At 36.0% G+C, this 23041-nt stretch overlaps 1 protein-coding gene across 6 annotated transcripts in view; it reads right to left on the bottom strand.

Moving 5' to 3' along the window:
• rai14 (retinoic acid induced 14) overlaps positions 1-23041 on the bottom strand; it is a 191062-nt gene that overhangs the window by 117867 nt on the left and 50154 nt on the right. Inside the window, exon 1 of one of the 6 annotated variants that reach the window (XM_039759648.1) lies at positions 6985-7071. The exons of the other annotated variants lie outside the window; for them this stretch is intronic. Coding sequence (XP_039615582.1) covers positions 6985-6987 — 3 coding nt within the window. The 5' untranslated portion in view covers positions 6988-7071. Of the gene's footprint in view, positions 1-6984; positions 7072-23041 lie in introns of those variants that run through there. 6 annotated transcript variants of the gene reach the window in all.

The following is a 23041-nucleotide window of genomic DNA, read 5'->3' as shown; positions in this document are numbered from 1 at the left end:
TCCGGTCCTGGTGGGCCACAGAGGCTTCAGGTTTTCATTCTAACCCTATTCCTGATTAGAGAGCAGTTTTCTCTGCTAATCAACTCCTTTTCCCTTCATTTTCATAACCCTGTTTTTAAGGATTCAGTTCTCTGAATTGATCAGCTTCTTCATTAAAAGGCAGCCAAACAGAAATGAGATGTGAAATGAACCAACAGATGATCAGCTAAATTGGAATGTCAAACTCCAGCCAATTTCACTCCAACCAGTTTCTTAATGAGAAGCCAATTCTTGCTGTTAATTAAAACCGATATTCAATATCATGATTTGTTGCTGCTCTCATTCTACTACAGCAAACTGTTGATGTTCTGTATTTTCTAAGACCACTGTCAAGATGATTTGGTGACCTGAGAAGACCAACATGACTGAGACCTTCGCCTTTCTTTATTTTTGGGTTAGCTGGTCGTGTAGCGGCTTGTTTTGTGTCTCATTATTGTTTGGCTTTTCGTTAAGGAAAAACAAACAAGTTAGGGGTCTGAGTCACATCAATTAAAACTAAGGCAAAACAAGTTAATCAGCAGCAAAAATGGCTCACTAATTAAGAAGATGGTCAGAATGAAAACCTGCGGCCACTGCGGCCCACTAGGACCGGAGTTGGACTCCCCTGGTCTAGAACTAAACTGGCTGAACTGAAAATATACCAAACTTGAAACTTAAGCCTGCTATGAGATGATGATGTGCTGATTAGTTTTTGAGCAAAATCTTTCAAGAGAAAGATGCACTCTAGAGGACCCTTCAAATACCGTAATTCTGCAATTAATTATGAATTCTAATCATTAATTGATATCGTAATGACCTATTTCAAGATTAGAAAGATCAGCATCAGAGCGGTAAATAATTAGTGAAATGTTACAGAAAAGTTTGAGTAACTTGGTTCCTAAGGCGCAAAGCTTACTGACACTCGCGTCCAAAATTTTTTAGATGTGTTTTGCCCCTCTTAGCTTGTAGTGATGTCTTAGAAAAAATATTTATCTCATGTTTTTATGCAGAATGAGCGTAAAAAGTATGACATAATAGACTCCGTGGCGAACAAACAATGTGAAAAAGCAATGGAAAAAAGTTATGATGCTGCTTGTATTCCACATGTCGTTAACCAGTTCTATGTTCAAAGCGTTTAAAATAAATGCATTTTTTGAAAAATGCATTTCCCTTAAAAATGTACTATTGTCTTCAATTCAAAAGCACAGTATTATGGACAATATGTTTTCCTGTTTACAACATGTTTTTTTTCCACCAGAAGTAACTGTTAATATTTTCACAAAAAAATGGATGCACTTTGCACATTTTGAGCATACAACTGGATAATGGACACGTGTATTACATAAAACATTCTGTTTTTCATGCCCATTTTTTTCTGTTTGGTTGCCGAAAGCGAGACTACAAATTTTTCTTGGCCATCAGCCACATGTGATAAATATAACAAAAAGGATCACTTTTGGCCAGAGTATATTTTTTTAAGTAGGCTATTAAGGCTTCTACTAGCGCATAAAGATGTACTATACAAGGATTTCAATAGACATACTTATAGCACTGTTGCAAAATAAGTAACATAATAATGGTTTCCTACACATTTTGATTAATGTCTAATCATGACTTACATTTTTTAAACATATATTGAATTCTGATTCTCTCTTTCCTTCAGTGTACACAACAGTCAGACGAACAATATTAGTCAATGCTATACTGTCATTCTATGTAGCAAAATACACTAGCCTTACTGAGGTTAAAAATGAAATGAACAGCAGAATTGTTTTTAAATGTTTCTGAAGGAAGTACTTCAAAATGTTCTAGCAAGTACCTGGTTGTAGAAATAAGCAATGGAATACACTCTAAAAACCAATTCATGCAAAGACTAGCTATCCTTTTATTACTTTACTATACCAAACTGAACAGTTAAGAATAATATGCAATTGAAAGAAGAAAAGAAAAAACACATACAACTTGTATTTAAGCATCACAGTTCAGCAGGTTTAAAACAGAAGGAAGCTTTACTGCACACTGTCCCTGTGAAAAAGCAAAATAAAAAAATACAATTATATTTATATGCCACCCCTTTTCAAAGGACCTTTCCTGCCACATAAGGGTAAAAAAATAAAGAGCTGGCAATTCAAATATCTGCTTTTGTCAAAATCTAGCAATCTTTTTGTGTCATGACACAGAAGAAAATGTCCAGTGACCCAGGAACAGCCTCCAGCCGTTTCATTTAAGCATTCCAGTGCAATAGCTGTAAAGTACATGCAGTGCACAGTAGCTAAATTAAATCTATCAGTAGACTTTAAGTCTTTGTTTATCCAGCTAATCACAAAATAGCGCCAAAAATTAACCACAATTATGTGATATGTAACTCCTCTGTTTTTGAGCTCAAATAGTTAAATTTTCCAAAAGATTAGATCCAAAGAAATCATATACTGTACACAAACACATCTACTATATCGTATAAACATCACATTCAAAAACTATACATGCACAAAGCCATAAATATATTTTATTATATTATATTCTAACACAGCTACATGGCACCACCCAGAGTGCAATAATGTGCAGCTTACTGACACTTACGTCCAAAATTTTTTAGATGTGTTTTGCCCCTCTTAGCTTGTAGTGATGTCTTAGAAAAAAATATTTATCTCATGTTTTTATGCAGAATGAGAGTAAAAAGTATGACAAAATAGACTCCGTGGCAAACAAAACAATGTGAAAAAGCAATGGAAAAAAGTAATGATGCTGCTTGTATTCCACATGTCCGTTAACCAGTTCTATGTTCAAAGCGTTTAAAATAAATTGTTGGGGGTCACCCAAATTTTCACCCTTAAACCAAATGTTCACTGACTAAATCCATCAAGGGGAGCAATTTTGCATACATACAGCATGTCCCAATAATGGTTTCTTGGGGTATTTCCCTAATATACCGATAATGCGGTCAAGTTTCAGAGCCATGCATGGCCTATATGGTTTTCCTATATACAATGGAGAAAATGTGCAAAATTTGACAGAGATAGGTTTAACAGAGTGGATCTGCATGCTGGACAAACAAACATATAAAAACATGTTCTGCTTTATATACTGTATTAGATACAGACACTCTTGAATATAGCACATTACAATACATCAAGTAAATATATACAAGCTTAATACACAGACATTCATAACATACAGCATACTGCAGGTTGTATACACAAAGTACTGTATGTACAGTATATCCTATATACCACATTCCATGGCAGGTTAATAGCCATTTTTCAAATTCACCTAGGATGGCCGGTTGCACACTCAAAAAGAGACCCTGGAGCAAAAATGTTTACAGATGGTAGCCTTACTGATGTCAATCTGTTTAAGTTAACTCTTCCAACACACAACTGGGAAAGTGACTCTAGTCTAACCCCAGGTCACCTAGATAATAAATATACTACAAAGCATTTATGCACAGTTTGTGTGTGTCTGTGCCCATTAGGTTATCATACATGCAAGCTTGAGTGGTGCTCTTCTGGCTTGGATCAGACGAGAATAGCAGAATGAGAAGAGTGAGACACATCCGGTAGCAAACTTTTCCTTTTGTCCACTAAAGTGCAGAGGAAAATCTGGACAAACTACAATATCATGCCCCTTTCGATCCTTCCCCTATTTAAGAAGGGAGAAAACCAGAGGTTGGGTTCATTCTGGGCCCTGGCTCTCTAAGAGGATAGATCTTGCCCTCAAGAACAGCACTTAAACAACAATCAAGCCATTGATCCTTCCATTATTTCATTTATCTTGTACTCGAAGAATTGCCTCAACTTAAATGGATGCCAGGTTGGTGTCACCCATTTTATATTACTAAGTATACCCACAAACATCCATCCATCCATTTTCTAACCCACTGAATCTGAATACAGGGTCTCGGGGGGGGTCTGCTGGAGCCAATCCCAGCCAACACAGGGCACAAGGCAGGAACCAATCCTGAGCAGGGTGCAAACCCACCGCAGACCCACAAACATATTCAATTAAATACAGAAATCTGACAAAATAAAAGCACCACCTATAGGTACTGTTTTAACAGTGCTGGAAAACCACAAGCCACCAGATCAACTAAAAATCAGGTCTTCACAGAGATTCTAAAAGTACCATCTGTAACTGTACAGGATAAATGCAATGCCATCGCTTGATATATTGATCAAGTAGTCACGACATAATCTTCCACAGGTGACATGACTGAGATCAAGCAAATAAGATGGCCACAGCATATGGTATATATTGATGTCATGTTCTCCAAAAATACTTTGACAAGTTTGCCCTATAGAGAAGATATTTTACTAAATCCTATCACTAGAGTAGAAATGCTACGTGAAAGGATGGGCATAATCACTTAGATTTGTTTTATATTTATTTTGCATTTACCTTATACTTTAGGGAAATCAACAGACATACACCACATCAGGAAAATGCATCCCACACTATCTTCTTCAAGCCACAGTAACCAACACAACAGGCAAGACATTTTGACATTTTTATATATGACCTTAAACATGCTGCAACGTTAATTGCTCAAATCTCTTAATTACCACACTTTCTATATATTTAATTTATTCAAATGCTTGACTTACTATGTCAGTTACTATTTATAAAAAAAGAAAAAAAAATCAAACAAACACTTTTTTACAGATACAATGGCATGTCTTTGTTGGATTTGCTGACTTTCCCTGTGCCAGTCATGTCTCATTCTAAAGATAGAATCACTATGTGCTAGCGAACCCCTGTTGCCACACAGGCACTACATCTGCATCTAGTTTCACACCTGCATTCCAATGTGATTAAGAGTAAATTAAGCTGGCAGTTTCTACTCACTGCCACTGCACTGTTGAGCTCCATTTGTTTCAATGGTGTCATTTATATTCCTGGACAACATATAGAATCCAAGCTCTAGTTTTTCAATTAAGACATTTTGCCTTGGGTCAGGTTACAGTTGATCTATTTCAACCTGTGAACTGGCACTCCCTAGAATTAGTCACCTTTTTTCTCAGTTTGCTCAGCTGCTATAACAAATCATGTTTTTAAACATTTTTGCAGTAAGTTCCTCAATATACCCAAATAACCATACTATTACCAACAGCTCAAACAGTGACTTTTCGATAAAAAAGGAACATTATTTTTCTTTTCAAGATTACAATGATCTATACTGCCCTTTAAACCAAGTTTATGAGGAACACACATGACACTGTGGCATAACGCCTATTCTAGCCCTGTAAGACCTGCACATAACAACTCCTTCGTGAAACTGTATGGAAGAAATCTTGGGAAAGATAATTCAGATGGAGAGACAGACTGACCCCCTTCCAAGTAGGTTGGATGTGCAATGGGTGTCAAAAATGCAGTAAATACAAAACTGAACACAAGACAAGTAATACTCTTCATAGAACTTGATGATCAATCTATCATTCCACGACCACAGAAATAAAATACAATAGTACAAACTACATCGTTCTTGCATAGCGAGCCTCAACAAGTGCAGGAAAAGAGCACCACAACAACTCTCAAGACAAAATACAAGAATAGATGATACCACTCACTAAATATAAGGAAACAGATATGTTCAAATACATCAAAAACAAAGTGGAAATTAATTAACAAACGAAAAACAACAATATCTGTCTATCAGCTAATTGTACAACCCCAGTCAGTTTGTAGAAAAGAAGTCAGACAAGCCAGACACACTCAGAGTCCTGGAGACCTCGGCCAGCAAGTCGTCTCCCCGCTCCTAGCCATACTTCAGATCAGTGAGTGCTGGGCCTGCCAATCCGATGAAAGGGGCCTTCCAGAGCTCATTTAGGAAACTCCAAAGTTTCCTTATCTTTCACAACAGTCTAAAAGGAACAGCAGCCTAGCTAGGAACAGTGTAAAGTTGTTACGGTACTCTTTATGAAATAACGAAGCAAAGCTGTCATTTTAGATTTATGAATACTCACATCCTTGATAAATGTCTTAAGCAGCTAAAAAAATAAAATATTTAATAATTGCTTAGTTTCCATTTTTACAGTATTTTACATTTAAAATTACTTTTCATAATAACAGCAGGTTGCATTTAAAAACCTTACAAAACACATAGGTGGTGATGAGAAATGGGCTGTAGACAGTTCCTGCATGGAATCCTCAAGAGACAGTCCTTATGGAATTTCTTTCTACTTTAGACAAAAACCATCTGCATGTGTTTAGGCAGTAACATATCCATGTTCCAGAAATGACATTTTTATAGTGAGCCATGTAAAACAAAATAATATTTAACTCTTAAAAAGAATTAAAAGGTATGACTTCAGGTTTAAGCCTTTGTTTCATTTTTATGATCTGAGTATTGAGCTGTCAGCTGTGTTTCTCTTTTTCTTCCTTTACCACAGTAAATGATTAGATTACAAGGTATTGATATTTTACCTTTTGTCATAAAAGACAGAAAAGGAAGTATTCCTAAGACTGGAAGTGAATACAAAATGTGATAAAATCAGCTTTTTGTCTTTTAAATGCATGGCTGCTTAGAGACTCTAATGTATATTTTATTCAGTGTTAATAAGTATACTTGACCGGATACTACCCTGCACACTCCATTGGCACGAATCCAGCATAAACACCACTTTCCCAATAGTAAGATATTTATTAACATAAGAAAATCAAAACAAACCAACAAAGGAGTCCTAAATCCACATAATCCATTTGTACCAGAACTGAGGCAGTATTCGTCTAAATAATTGTTAACTGTAAAATTACATCTGGTCAAACACTTCTAAGTCTTTCTTCACCACAAGGACAATAATAAACCAACAGTTTCAGACAAATAAAAGTCTGCTCAATGCTGTTAGAAACATTCCCTGTCTGCTTAAGATGTTTTTTTAATACATCAAGCACCCTCACAGCTAGACATTTTAAAAAAGAAAGTTTCAGAAAAACATTTCCTTCAAGGATGAGCACAAATGATTCACTTACCATTGCATCTTCAGTAATATTTACATAACTACAAAGAGCAATACAAAACTCCTAAAAGAAATCTGAAACCCATTTTTCGATAGGTTTGAGGCCCCAAACACTCTTCTTCAGACTTATGAGAATGAGCTCGCCGACAGAAGGAAGATTTGGCACAGGCAAACAGCAGCTGCTAAAATGACATTAGCCCCATAAGGCCCAGGTCGTTCCCTGTATGCAGTTTATAGCATTTAAAGGGATTCAGGCTGTAACTTTCAATATACCTTTATTTCTGCTCTAGGTAAGGAAATAAAAATAAACAGAATCTATTGGCCAATCCCTCCCAAAATGCACCCTTAGCTTATGATACAAACACATGTGTATGTCAAAGAAGAAGAAGTCTGACAACAAACAATGTTTAAATGGACCATTTTAAAATACACATTAAGGGATAAACAGCAGAAAGGCAAAGGCCTTCATGTTCTGCAATTGTTTGGAAAAAAAGTCTGCATGACATTTTAATCAGTTATACTATGTCATGAGAGAGAAGAATTAATTATTCTCCATTACTTAAAAAATAAAACACAACAGACAAAATACAAATAGAAAAACTGCATTCAGGAAATAAGAGGATTACTGTTAAATACTACCCTCTTATCCTATTAATGCTCTTCTGTACCATGACCAGCTTAGAATGCACACTTAGGTTTCATCTGCAAGGGAAAAACCCATGAGAGACTTAAGTGTGCTTCTTATGCCAGATTTTCTGATGAATATTCCAGTCATGTATCCATTTTCTCTTCTAGCACTTTTTTGGTCAGGATTGGGAGAGAAAAATTCTAAAAAAAAATCATAAGACAAATGTAATGGATCAGGTAATGCATGTTAGTGCAGTGCTTCATCATAAGGAGCATTTGTTATTACATGAAGGGCACAAATAAAGAGTTGTTGCTTACCTCCACAAATATGACATAAAGCCGGCCATGGAAGAAGCAGCTCAAAAGTAAGCTGAAGCTTGCTATTCATAAATTCAAACCTGCACCCTATTAATAGTCTTGGCAAAGCAAATGCTGACATGGAAAAGGTGGTGTTTAAACTGGAATAGGCAGTTAGATGATATTAAGTAAATTTACAGAATAAATACCAAGTACTAACTTTTATCCTAATAATATTTTGGCCCCAATTACATTTTAGTCAATGATTTTAACTTGCCACATCTGATATTTTTTAAATTTAGTAGAAAAATGAGAACTGCATTTTAAAGCCATTTCTCATCTTTCCCCTTTCAATGGCATTTAGTTTTCCCATTCCATGTTCAAAATGTAAAGTGCAGATGACAGATTAATTGTTTTTAAATAATTAAGAAAATCCAACCCTCTAATTAAGTGCTCTCCATTTATGTTTTTATTTTCTATTGTGCTTCATTGTCAGTTCATGATAGTACTAAGTTGGTAATACCCTCTTCTATTCAGCATGGCAGAACAAACTAGCTGTTTAATTAAAAACCTGTAGGCCGACATCAGTGCTTAAACACCAGTCTCTATAGCCAAGCTGAATTATTTAGTAAACTAGAAAGGTGAGCCTCCTTACATTAAAATAGGATTATCAATTGTAGTTCAGAGTAAGTGAGGCTTACATAAGTCAGGGTCTGGCTAATACTGATAGCTAAATGGCTATTTCTAGTAACCAAGTCAGAAGGGCTAAACATCTCACATTCAGGGCAAAATTATAAACAGGAATCAATACACCTCAAAAAGGCATTTTTCAAGAAAATAACTTTCTTGTGCTGTAGTTTTTCTCTTACTAGAAACAATATGCAGATATTTTTTGTGAATACTGTGCGATCTCTTAAAGATGGCTGCCATGACTAAATGACCTTCCCTGTGGCATATCACTTTTGCACACACTCACACACATAATCCTTCCCAGGTATAGATATACAATACTAATACAGACAATAAAGCAGAACTCAAAGCAAAACAGTGTATACAGCTATTTTTCTAATGACAAATAATCTTAATGTTGCGACAGCAGATTAAGCATTACCAATTTTCCCTTTAATACAACTTGTTCATCAAAAAAAAAAAATCAATTAATGCAATAGGTAATATACATCTCCAGTACCATGCACCAGTAAATTAATAAACTGAATAAACAGATAAATGGCCATTAACTCCATGAAGACTAAGAACTCTGTTTGTTAACTTTTAGGTGGACCAAATTGTTAGGTGAAATGATGAGCAGGACAGAAATGTTTTTCACTGTCTACTAAAAAACCTTCAAAAACTTCTTAGAGTGCTTTGTCAGCTAACTATAGCAGCTTTGAACAAATGTCCATCAGATGGGTATAATTTATTCAATACTACTTTATTTATTTTACTATAAAGTATTGCACAATCCCATTTGCAGCCTCTTTTTATTTTTAACATGCTATGCTCAAATACGGATAGTTCTAGTTACATAAATACTGTACTGCAACACTTAAGAGTACATTTGGTTGTCTGGATACTGCTCTGTTTTTAGGGGAATAAATCAAACAAAGGAAGAGGAAATGAACTTGTAGGTAGCAAGTTGAAAAACTGTACTGTGAGATATTTAGTTAGGTCTTTCAGGTCAGGGATGCATTTCTGGGTTAAGAAAACTGAGACATTATCTCAAATAATCAGCGTTTTATTTGAGAAAAGGCATAACGTGTCAGCCTTTACACCTGTGTGTGTGTGTGTGTATATATATATATATCTATATATATAGTATGTAAGGCAATATTTATCAAAAATGACGTCTATATTTTATATATATATATATATATATATATATATATATATATATAGATGTCATTTTTTATATATATTGTCTTTGATTCTTGTAAGTCTAAGCATTATCCTCTGATGAAGGTCCCTGGTGGGGGATGAAAGCTTAGGAATAAAAACTACTTTATGATACAGGATTCATTTTCTCCCTTTGTGGATCTCCAGCTGCAAATATTATATATATATATATATATATATATATATATATATATATATATATATATATATATATATATATATATATATATATATATAATATATATATATATATATATATATATATTAATATATATATATATATATATATATATATATATATATATATATATATATATATTAATATATATATATATATAAAAATGTATATTTAGAGTACTTATGGTATGATATGCCTATCCCCCTACACTCCAAGTCATAAGTAGACCTCCATTCAAAGATCTATGGTTACAATTCCAAGAGCTAAATTTAAAAGAAGTGGTGAGGTGGCCTTTTGCTGTTCTGCATTCAAAATCAGGAATACATTGCAGCCAGAAATTCACCAGGTTAGCACTGTGGAATATTTATAAAAAAAAAAAAACCTGCTAAAATCCTACTATTTTAATATGGCTCTCTTATGGCTACATTTTAGTTATATTTCCTGATAGACTACATGGGCATAGAATTAACCTGTTCTTCAAGGATCTGCAATCGGTATTAATTTCTACTATTCTCTGCTGTCATTTACGTTCTTTTCTGTGGCAGTGATGTGTGCCGCCACCAGCTGATTCAGGCACCATGTAGCCCCCTGTGTTGATGGATTGAAGACGGGTGTCCCAGCTGTTTATAAGACCAACATCATCAAATACTATCATTTGAAGCCTGAAAACCAAGAGGACTGATTTAGGAACATTTATGTTAGGTAGACTGCCCAGTGGGGTTGGGGGGGTATTTTTGGCCTTGCCCTGCTGATTGTGTTTTCCTTTTTCATCCACCCCAACTGGAGTATTTTTTTCTGTTTTTTGTCTTTCTATCCTCCTGGCCATCTGACATTACCTTTTTCTTTGTTACTTATTCTTTAATATTATTGCCTAATCTCATTTGTTTTCTATTTTATACACCAATATTGTTTGTATGAACATGTTCTATACAAATAAATGTTGTTATTCATATAGATAAACACACATAAATATCAACTATTACGCTTATATTATTAAACAATATTAGTTTTGTTTTATTAAGTTAGCATATAAGTAGGTAAAGAAATAACCTTTGGATGGTTGGTGTGTCACTGTCCTTGCATCTCTACAGTAAAACCTGAAGCTTACTTCTCGCAAATTGAAAAAACAGCTTTGTCCTAAAATTAAATTCCATAGTTATAATTTTCTATTTGTGTTTGCTAAATAAATGTTACCAAAAAGCCAAAAGCTACAATAAATCTAACAAAGAAGATACACAATAAAAGTCTGTGCACATTAACATATTTGCATGCTAGTGTTTCTGATTACAACCAAGGGATAGAAAAGCATCACATTTATAAGTAATAAAAATACAAGTTCTTTGAAATTATTCAGCTGGTACACCACAAGACACAAGCAAGACAATGACAAACTAAAACATCAGGTCTTTTTCTAACAATTTTTGAATGGCATAATTTCAAATGTCTGTTAACATTTTACAGCGAAAACAGAGGGTCATAGATTCACTTCTGTAATTGCAAGAAGAGACATAATAATACATTACTAAGGAGATTACATGCTGGCAGAGTGTGATGAGATAAATTAGTCTTTTCTCCCGTTTAATATTTTCTGACAAAAAATTGGAAGTTAGGAAGTTGAAATGAGTGGCCCACCTTCAATATTTTGAAGTAAAAAGCAGGCAGCAAGATCCTTTTAAAATTAAAAATGCAGTAGGCAGCAAGTCTAAAATGTTGAAATGCTTAATGCCAAAATAAAAAACCGTAATGAAAATTACTAGGGTACTTTTGGCCGAAGGCAAAAAACTGCATTAATGGACCATTTAGTTTTTCATGTCACACTAAAAGAAGAATTAAAAATGAATAAACAACTCGCACGGCCTTTGTCACATTCTCAAAAACAAAAAGTGAATTTTTGTCATTGAGAACGAAAACACATTTAGTCTTGGATGAAACTACCACATAATCAGTTTATTATCTACAATCCTGTACTAAAAGCCTTGAACACTTGTCTCTGTGTTAGATGCACAAACTGTTACGAGGACAGCATAATTACTCTGCTGCAATATTTAATATAAGTAAGAGTAGCAGACAGACATGTTTTTACTCAGTCTTCACATACCTTTGTTAGCCTCTCTAATTCTGTCCCTCTAAGACACACATCTTGTGTAACACTTAATTCATACAGAATTAAATACAAAAAATTGGGCATTAAAAGAAAATATACTTAAAAAAATGAAAATTAACAGCCAAGAGCATTCTCTTCACAAAGATAAAAATCACCATTTTACCTTTAATGACTATTACTAAAACTTACTCAATGAAGTGAATTTCACATATGTAACACTCACCAGTCTATGAAATTCAATGGTATCTTACATAGTTAATTAATAAACAGCTCAAATATTTATTCACTTGGTCCAAGTTTTGTCAGTGACAAAAAATAAAAATCTTGAAAGACAATAAAATGTTTTATGGCATTATTTTTGGCAGCCAGGAGGAACACACAATATGTTGACTGAATGAGGCTATATACAGAGTGGTCCAGATCTAATTATACAATTATGAAACGGCGAACACATCGCACCCGCTGTTCGACTGACAACCGTCTCACCGCCATTTTGGAATGCAGGGCAGGTGTTGCCATCTATCGGCAACAAAAAGAATTTTTTGTAAATTCTCTATGTAATAAACTTAATAAATTATAGCGTAATGAAAATTGCATAATTAGATCTGGACCACCCTATACTTAAACACATTGAGACGTGACTTTTTAGATTATTAGTGACTCATTTATTTGTAGTACAGTAGTTCTGATTTCAGCAGTAATAGTCTAACACAACTTATCACATTCAAAAGGCTTATGTGAATTGCCCCGTACTTGTAGTGTTACTCATTCTACAATGTCTTGCATGTCACTCTGGAAGTGGCAAACCATGTGATGTCTAAAGACATATTTTGTGACTGTTTTATCTAGCACAGACGCTAGACAGAGCTGGAGGTTTTACGGACAGTATTCATACAAAGGAGTAGTAGTTATTCATCTGCCCTCATTCATCCAGGTACAATTTGCTGATTAATAAAGTATAGCAAATAAAAAAAAGCCAAATGTGCATCTTTAGACTTCCTGTGAAAACAAAGCCCATTCATGAACCCCACACTAAGTTTTTTTTTTTTATTCCATACCTTTGACAGCAAATATCACAATTCAAATAAAATACCTAAAGCAACAAGCTTACAAGGGAAGTGTTTGTGAAAATCAATGACTTCAATAGTTTACAGAAAATATGATAGTACACTGGTATATGCCAACAACAAGACCACTCACATACAAGACTGGATGACACCTACACAAAATTCATCAAGGAAATCAAAGAAATAAAACGTTTCTTTAACTGAATATTTTATTACTTCAATAGTAGTTAAATTTAGGGCAACAATACTTTTGTAGCATGCATGTTTTTCTGACAAAAACACTTAAAACAATTTGCAACATACAAGACTGAAATAAAATACTGTAGGATTTCATAATGATCTGACTGTGCTTATAAGGCTAACATAAATCATGCACATCAGGAAATCACAATAGAGCCATTAAACTTGGTATAATTATAATATGTCACTTCTGGCTAGTTACCTTTTATTAATCTAGTCTATAATATCTGTATATATTATCTAAACATAAAAAAATCACCAAAATCACCAATTCCTAAAACCACAGTCAAATTGAAAGGTGTGTCCATATCAGGACAAATTTCAACAGAAAATCATCTAGATCAACTGCAGATAAAGATGAATACCTGTCATTTGGAAGCATAGGTGTGATATGAAGAATACACTGTGATAAAAATTGAAATAGCTTTAAATCTGAGTTTAAAACGCAATGAGTCAGATCCAAAACTTTTTGATCACCATTCATCATTGGTGAGCTGCCATAGTAGTTACTTTTAAGAATAAAACAGAACCTGTGCAACTAGAGAGATAACTATGTGAGCTATATGGCAACAAAGAGTGACACATAAGTACTAACCAAGTTATGTGACTGCCTGTACAAAGGCAAATGATACCAATTAATATAAACTTATTCTCAGCAACTCCATGCTATATTTTAGGCTTCCAGCAGGAAATAATCTTAATTTTACTGGTAAAACAAATGCATTTCACCCAAATGGAAATGAGACTAAAGGTTTAAATGTCATTATTAAAAACCTCTTAAGTGATCAAGATATAAAGGTTTGTTTGGTCTATAACTTTAGATTAAATTTCCTTTTAAACGAGAATTGGCCCTGTTGAACAATATTATTGTAATAATTTTTGTTTGATCTGTATTTGCGCACATAACACACTTTCCTGTTTAATATTTTTTATCAAAACAGAAAGATAAAATGAGAACAAATCGAGATCACATGCTTCAACAGAAACAAAATGTGATTAATTTTCTCACTAATGCAGGCAACTGTACTGTTCACTTTGAAAGAGTAAGAAGTGACCAGAAACTGTACAGAACTACTGCAACCTAGCCAGATCTGGTCATTATATTTATATCAAGACTCAGACTATGGATGCTATGAAAAAAAAAAAATAAATAAAATATATAGCACCCGACCCGATACAGACTCGCACTGAGGCACATGTAAAACACTAAGAACTTTTATTTTTCTTCACCTGTGGGACATGCCTTCCCCGTGAACCCCACAGGCAATACACAGTCCTAAAAGCACTTTAAGGCAACACAAAACACTTTTCTGGCACCACCACTCCTCCCGTCTAGTTTCGTCCTCCTCCTCATGACTCTGGCCCCTGAGAAGTGGCTGTAGGCTCTTTGTGTAGCCCTCACGAAACTGCTCCAGGTGGTAATTGGCCTAATTAGGCTGCACTTCCAGGTGTGGCTCCATTCCAGCACACAGAGGCTCGTTAAGCCGTGCAGCTCCTCCAGATGGTGGTCATGGAGCTCAACAGGTCTGAGTCCTGAAGTCCCACACCTGTGGCCCCGATGTAACCCAGGAGGACTGCCACCACGCATTCCTGGGGAGGTAGAATGCATCCCATGGCTGCTCCCCCAGATCCAATGTTGAAGGGGCATCCCGGCCAGGCATGGGACCCGGCCGCCCGTCACTATATATATTATATATAGCATCCATAGTCGGAGTCTCAGTCTGATTGTATGGATGGTTACCTAACAGGTAACGCATGTGGTTGATGGTGATCTGCCAGTCTGCAAACAGCCGCCATGTGCCCTCTCAATTGCGAGAAGCAGATCATGGAATGTTACATAATTTACTGTCAAATAATGCAAAGAGTACGCGACACGTGTTTCGCCCTTATTTGGGCTCATCAGGCGTACACACTCCACTGCACCCCAAGGGTCCAATCTCCAGGCTGTCAAATAAACGAACCACACACGTGGCGCAGTGTAAAGGAACTTCATCTCTGATGCTTACGTCCAAAGCCCTTCAAACTCATAGTGCATGAACAATAGACTGATTAATGGCTGAGTTTGCTCCCTGTGTAAAAGATGCACGTTTTATGCTTGTTTATGGAAGTGCTTCTAGAGTCTAAAGTCATGACGTTGTGTGCATTGGAGACCGAGGTAGAATGATGTGAACATGAATTCCCCCAACAATGAACTTGGATCCTGTGCAGGACTGGCTACTAATGTTGATTAACAAAATTCGCCAAAGCATTTTATGCAGCAAGTATGCTGTATTCACCAATTACCTTGTTTACCAAAATTAAATTCACCTTGCCACCTGCTTAGGCAAACATTTTTTACTGCCCCATGATGCTTTATGAGGCCAGCATGACCTCACAGAGGTATAGCAGCCATATGCATAACTTTCACGCATGTCTACCGTAAGATTGTTGCCAATCTGTTTTATGCATGTGTGATATCATGCATATGTATATCCATAGGATCAGAAAGTTTATTTTTAAAAATGATCAAAAAGAAAAAAAAACAAGTAATTACAAAGTAAATTGTAAAACATGATTGGAAGAATTTTCAGCTGTTCAGAAATGAGTTTCCAGTGAATGTAAAACTGTAAAAGTTTAGCTCTAACAGAAATGTTGCAGTTATAAACTATTGCTGTGAACCCAGAGCTAGTAGATCCAGAAAGAATATGTGCAAGAATCTACTAAAATACATATACTGTATATTTGTTATTAAACTCAAAAATTACAAATTTGGAGATTACAAAGTTAATATGGCAAGAAAAAACAAGATAACTGCACCTTTCTAATTTCACTTTATTGCACTCCCATTTAAGTCTTGAGCAGATCTGCAACACTGTGCATTTAAATCCTGCTGCCTCAGAAAGAAAAGCTGGCCTTTATTACTTGCTGACAGAAATATTTGCTGACGCAATGCCATCCTCCCTGGATAGCCATGCCGTTCCACATGTTCTATAAAAAGGAGTGACAGTAGCAACAAACAAGAGTAAACAAAGGGAAGAGATTGAAATCATCTTCCTGTGAGCATATAAAAAGTACTTGAAGTGAATGTTCATTAAAGCGAGTGACATTCCTAACATATTCCAAAGAGAAAATTTCTAAAATCTTCTCTTAAGTGCTTAGTGTACTCCATCAGCAACCTGCAAATGTATTCTTGTAAAACCTAAACTACTTGTTAGTTGCAACAATTCATAGGAATCTCAAGCTCCTAAAAAAAAGAAAAGTATTCAGATCTATGGCAGAAGTTCACAAGTATGTAAGCATTAACCCTTCAAATAATAGCAATATACAGATAAAAGTAGTACATCTATATTTATTAAAACAACAGAGTATCAACCATTTTTTTACCCTCTTAATCCTGATGAGGGGCATGAGGTGGCACACCCACTGTGCCACTGTGAAAGAAATTCTCTTGAAAATACTCTGCATTGTGCAGAAAAAGGGTACCTCAAAAGGGAATCAAAACAAAATATGATGGCAATCACATTATCCACTGTGATATTGTACATTCCTAAAAGTAATTCAAGTGGAACATTAATAAACATTGCTGTAATACATGAATAAGGATGAATTATAACCTATTCTTACACAAGAGTGAAGTCCACAAATTCCACAATTCCTTAAAGGAGAAAATTTGGAGATTACAATATAATATGATATTCAACTTTAAATTGACGCAATACGAGTAGGTAAGTGTGCATGTACCTTCATGTTATGCCAAAGGCTAGCTTTCCAACCTCGTCCTCAGCGCTTCTGTGACACACTTTGTTACATAACAGCTACATAACTAACTGGATGAAGATGGACATGAGAAATATCAAAATAATTGTATAACTCTCATTACTTTTATTTCAGAATTATAGAAGAGTACTGAATTTGCCAAATTCATGAGTAACATCTAAGTGAAGTATTAAAAAACTACACACAAATCAGGAATTTTTATTTATACAAGGAATTTGTTTTCTCAAGAATCCCCTATGTTTTCCTATTTGGGGGTATCAAGCACTCATAGTGCATCACACACTAGGAGTAAAGAGATGAAACTACCCACATGTGAAGCATCTGGATATCCATCAAGTGCATCGCTGTATGTCACAAAGGATTTCTTTATTTAATGGATTTGTTTCAGCTTTAGCAATTTACTAGACTTACTGCATGGAAACATGTTCAATTTACCAACAATACTAATAAATTTCACTGACTCATTTAACGATCTGAGCACTCACAGGAACTGCACTTCCTCTTCACTAGCTGTGTTTTACTGACATCATATTAAATTAGCACTGTCCTTCCGAGTAGAATTAAAACCAGCAATGCAGAAACATAAGCTAACAATTGACAGATTTTGTACTTCCTCTCTTTCATCAGTAGCCTTCTGTTCTTTGGTGCCTATGACAATTATTCCTGAGCTGATCACTAACCAGTTTCATGTATTTCTCTTGAGCATGCCCAAAAGTGTTTGGTTTAGGTGCACATTCTTGCAGCATCTGATAGTCTTTAAACTTTCCATAAAATCAAACACTTCATAATGAGGACAAATTTTATAGACTTTCATAAATGTAACTGTATTATAATTAATCAGGCAGATGATGTGGTATTGCAGGAAAGGACTTTAACCCCAAAGTTATCAGTTCAATTCTTGCTTTTGAGTCATGGTGTCACCATAAACAAATCATTTAACCTGCCTGGGCTGCAGGTGAAAAGAAAAAAAAATCATATTATTAATATAAAAATTAATTATTAAAAAAAATATATATTCACATATATTTGTTACACACACATATCAGCCATAACATTGTGCCCACTGTCTGGTGAAGTGAATATCACTGATAATGTCATTACAATGGCACTTGGCAATGACTGGGATATAATAGGCAGCAAGTGAAAATTTTATCCTTGAAAGCTGCTTGGAAATTCCGGCATGATGCGTTGGAGGCATAAAAAAAAAAGCATAAGGATCTGAGTGACTCTGACAAGGGCCAAACTGGCTAGACGATTGGGTCAGAGCATTTCCAAAACTGCAGCTCTTGTGGGATGTTCCCGGTCTGCAGTAGACCTATCAAAAGTGGTCTAAGGAAGGAGAACTGGTGGACTACAGACAGGATCATGGGCAGCCAAGGCTAAATGAGGAGCAAAGGCTGGCCCGTGTTGTCCGATCCAATAGAATTGCTACTGTAGCTCAAATTGCTAAAAATGTTAATGCTTGTTCCAAAAGAAAGGTGCCAGAACACATACTGCATCACAGTTTGTTGTATATGTGACTGCATAGCTGCAGAACAGTTAGGGTGTCCATGCTGACCCGTGTACAACGCCAAAAGCGATTACAATGGGCATATAGCATCAGAAGTGGACCACGGTGCATGTGTGTTGCTTACCTGGAGAAGACATGGCACCAGGAAGCACTATGGGAAGAAGGCAAGCCGGCAGAGGCAGTGTGAACCTTTAGGCAATGTTCTGCTGGGAAACCTTGGGTCCTGCCATTCATGTGGATGCTACTTTGCCACGTACCACCTACCTAGACATTGTTGCCGACAAAGTAACTCCTTCATGGTATTCCCTGATGGCATTGGCCTCTTTCACCAGTACCCTGCCACACCACAAAAATGATTCAAGAATGGTTTGAGGAACAACAACAGTGAGTTTGAGGTGTTGACTTGGCCTCTAAATTCTCCAGATTTCAATCCAATCCAGCATCTGTGGGATGTACTAGAGGCCCACCTCACAACACAGGACTTCAACAACCTGCTACTGACAGCGTGGGGCCAAATACCACTGGATACCTTCTAGTGGAGTCCACGCGTTAATGAGTTTAGGGCTGTTTTGGCATATATATAGTGAGAAGTCAAGCAAAATGACACCTTTTATTGGCTAACAAAAAACATTACAAGTATTTTGCCTGAAGAAGTGTGTGTGTGTGTGTGTATGTATATATATATATATATATATATATACACACACACACACACACACACACACATATATATATATACACACACACATATATATATATATATATATACACACACACACACACATATATATATATATATATATACATATATATATATATATATATATACACACACACACACACATATATATATATATATATATATATATATATATACACACACACACACATATATATATATATATATATATATATATATACACACACACACACACACAGACACAAACACACAAATATACACACTCCATATTTAACAACTGTAATGAGTGCTGATGCTACAAGTCACCTTAGATAAAGACATCAGACAAGCATTTAATAGATAGATAGATAGATAATAATCTTTGGAAGCATTTATAGTGTAGTATTGCTTTCAAAATTTCTGTTGTAACCTGCTCAAGTAAAATTGCATGTATTCTTTTACAATCATTTGATTTTTTTAGATTTATGTATGAAATAAAGTGTCCATGAATATCAACACATATAAGGTAATAAATTGTCCACACAAAAAGTAGTAACAAATAAATTTTTAAAAAATCTAAACAAACAAGTGGTATAAATTCAGCAATAAATTACTCAAACAGGAAAACTAGTAGTATCTCCCAAAAGCTGAAATCCACAGACAAATGTATGCCCACATACTGTGTCATTAAAGAAACAAACTGGGTGTAGCTGTTGGTAATCTCTAATAAGGGTGTGTGAATATTCATACTTTATGTGTCAATTTGTTATGCCACCCTGCACTGAGCAGATAATCATAAAGGCAAAGTGCAGCTGATGAGGATTTCCACATATGTATGTACATTTGAACTTCTAAATACAAAATGTAATTTTAGCCATTTCACTAAGCAGGGTCTCTATGGCCCGTCACTATTCAGGTAGTGGATGTAGAGGTGGTCCACACTTACAATTACTTGGGTTCCACGTCACAGGTTGAACTGGTCTTCTGGCACAGAGGTACTATAAATAAGAAAGGGCAGAGCAGGATACCTTTTCTTAGGAGACTGTGTTCCTTCAATTTGGGAAGTGACATCCTTCATATCTTTTACAACTCTGTGATGGCCAGTGTGATTTAATACATTGTGTTGTGATAGGCTGCTAACATCAGTAAAAAGATAGGCCCACTGAATCAACAAGCTAATTAACAGGGCAGCCTCAGTTGTGGAATGTACACTGGACCCCCTGGAGGTCATAGCGAAGGAGAGAATTAAAACAAAACTCAGTGGCATAATGAACAAAGCTGCACATCCTCTTCTCGACACACTGACATTGAGGACTTTTAGCCAACAAATTAGTCAGCAGAAGTGTGCCATGAAACACTACAAGGAGGTTCCTATATACCAACAACAATATGCCTGCATAATACCTCACTAGGACTGTAGCTGCCAAGTAATTTTGCCATTTGTTCAATCTATAGTGTGTGTGTGTGTATATAGTATATATTTTCATGTATTCATTTAAAGAGCTTCTGTAAAAAGGCAAATTTCCCCCTACAGACAAATAAAGTACTAACTATAGACCCCTTAGTTGTGATCACCTTCAACCAATCTCCTGCATTTTCATTTAGAACTCATTTTACAACTAGCAAAATTTCATAAACTGTTTTCTTTCAGTTTCATCATAAGGACAATACCAAACTCTGTAACTATATATCAAATCCAAGTTTGATGGTCACCCTGTTACAGGTTTGACATGGGAGTTAAAAGCAGTGGTCAATACTAAAGTGTGAATTCTCTCTCAGACAAATTCCTCAGATGAAAATATTTCCCCAGGATGACTTCACAATAGAGCAACAGCATCTAGCATGGAATTTTTTCAGCTTAAAATAAAGAGGATTTGCTTAGGCTATAGGTTTACATTACAGAGATTTCCCTTACTAAGAAACCCTTAAACAGTAAAGAGACGGCTGACTGGTACAACAATTTACCAATGTCAGTATTCTGAAACCAGCAACGCTGCCAAGCAAATATGCAACTAAAAACAGCAATTTTTGTTGTTCTTGAATAGGAAGAATAAACATCATTCATTACACAGCCTAGGCAGTTGCACCCCTCCCTGTGTTAGAACAAATGAGATTCATATGCAGTCAATCCTAATAAAAACCATTACTAGACTGACTTAACAAAAAAAAGCTGTATTCTGAAATAATGCATTTGCATACTCATTAGATCAATGGATCTGTAAACCATTTTAGCCTGTTGAGAGAGTGTAATGGGGACAACATACATATGTATAATTTACTGTGGGCACAGAGCATTTTTTTCTTTACCACTGACTTCTTCCAGAGTTGTATGCAGCCAACAAATTTAATACAGGATATAAAACCAACCAGACTTAAGCACTAATTTGCAACTCAGTGACACAGATGCAATGTTTGCTCTAAGGATGTTGATGGAGAAGTTTAGAGAAGGCCAGAAGAAATTGCTTCGAGAAGATCTGTGGTATTGTACGAGGAAGTCAGGAGTGGCAGAGAAGTACATAAGAGTTGTACAGGATATGTATGAGAGAAATGTGACAGTGGTAAAGTCTGCGGTAGGAGTGACGGAGGTGGGATTACATCAGGGATCGGCTCAGAGCCCTTTCTTATTTGCAATGGTGATGGACAGGTTGACAGACGAGATTAGACAGGAGTCCCCATGGACTGTGATGTTTGCTGATGACATTGTGATCTGTAGCAACAGTAGGGAGCAGGTTGAGGAGACCCTGGAGAGGTGGAGATATGCTCTAGAGAGGAGAGGAATGAAGGTCAGTAGGACCACCAAGATAGAATACATGTGTGTAAATGAGAGGGAGGTCAGTGGAATGGTGAGGATGCAGGGAGTAGAGCTGGCAAAGGTGGATGAGTTTAAATATGTGGGATCAACAGTACAGAGTAATGGGGAGTATGGAAGAGAGGCGAAAAAGAGAGTGCAGGCAGGGTGGAATGGGTGGAGAAGAGTGTCAGGAGTGATTTGTGACTGACGGGTATTAGCAAGAGTGAAAGGGAAGGTCTACAGGACGGTAGTGAGACCAGCTATGTTATATGGGTTGGAGATGGTGGCACTGACCAGAAAGGAGGAGACAGAGTTGGAGGCGGCAGAGTTAAAGATGTTAAGATTTGCACTGAGTGTGACGAAGATGGACAGGATTAGAAATGAGTTCATTAGAGGGTCAGCTCAAGTTGGTTTTGGTTTGGACATTTGCAGAGGGGAGATGCTGGGTATATTGGGAGACAGACGCTAAGGATAGAGCTGCCAGGCTAGAGGAAACGAGGAAGGCCTAAGCAAAGGTTTATGGATCTGGTGAGAGAGGACATGCGGGTGATGGGTGTAACAGAAAAAGATGCAGAGGACAGAAAGATATGGAATAAGATGAACCGTTGTGGCAACCCCTAACAAGAGCAGCCAAAAGAAGAAGACGACGACAATGGCTGGGACCTGGTTTAGAATAGATCCTGAAATTATCAAGATAAAATCCCACATCTGTAACTACCTGCAATCCTAAAACTGGATTAAACTGGTTTACTGACTGGATGGATTAAGAAACGCCCACAAAACTAAACATCTAGGTAAAAAACAAATCCATAAGCATTTGTCTACAATTTGCCCTGAAATCATGTTTTATTTCAGTAGATCTAAAAAAATTAAAATAGCTTCCTCCAGTCTCAGGTGTAGTTGCAGGAAAAAAAGCTCATAACTAGCC

The sequence above is a fragment of the Polypterus senegalus genome, chromosome 7, assembly GCF_016835505.1.
Source record: "Polypterus senegalus isolate Bchr_013 chromosome 7, ASM1683550v1, whole genome shotgun sequence".
In the NCBI taxonomy this organism is placed as follows: domain Eukaryota; kingdom Metazoa; phylum Chordata; class Cladistia; order Polypteriformes; family Polypteridae; genus Polypterus; species Polypterus senegalus.
The sequence above is the reverse complement of the archived record's forward strand: the minus strand, read 5'-3'. Positions and strand labels throughout refer to the sequence as shown.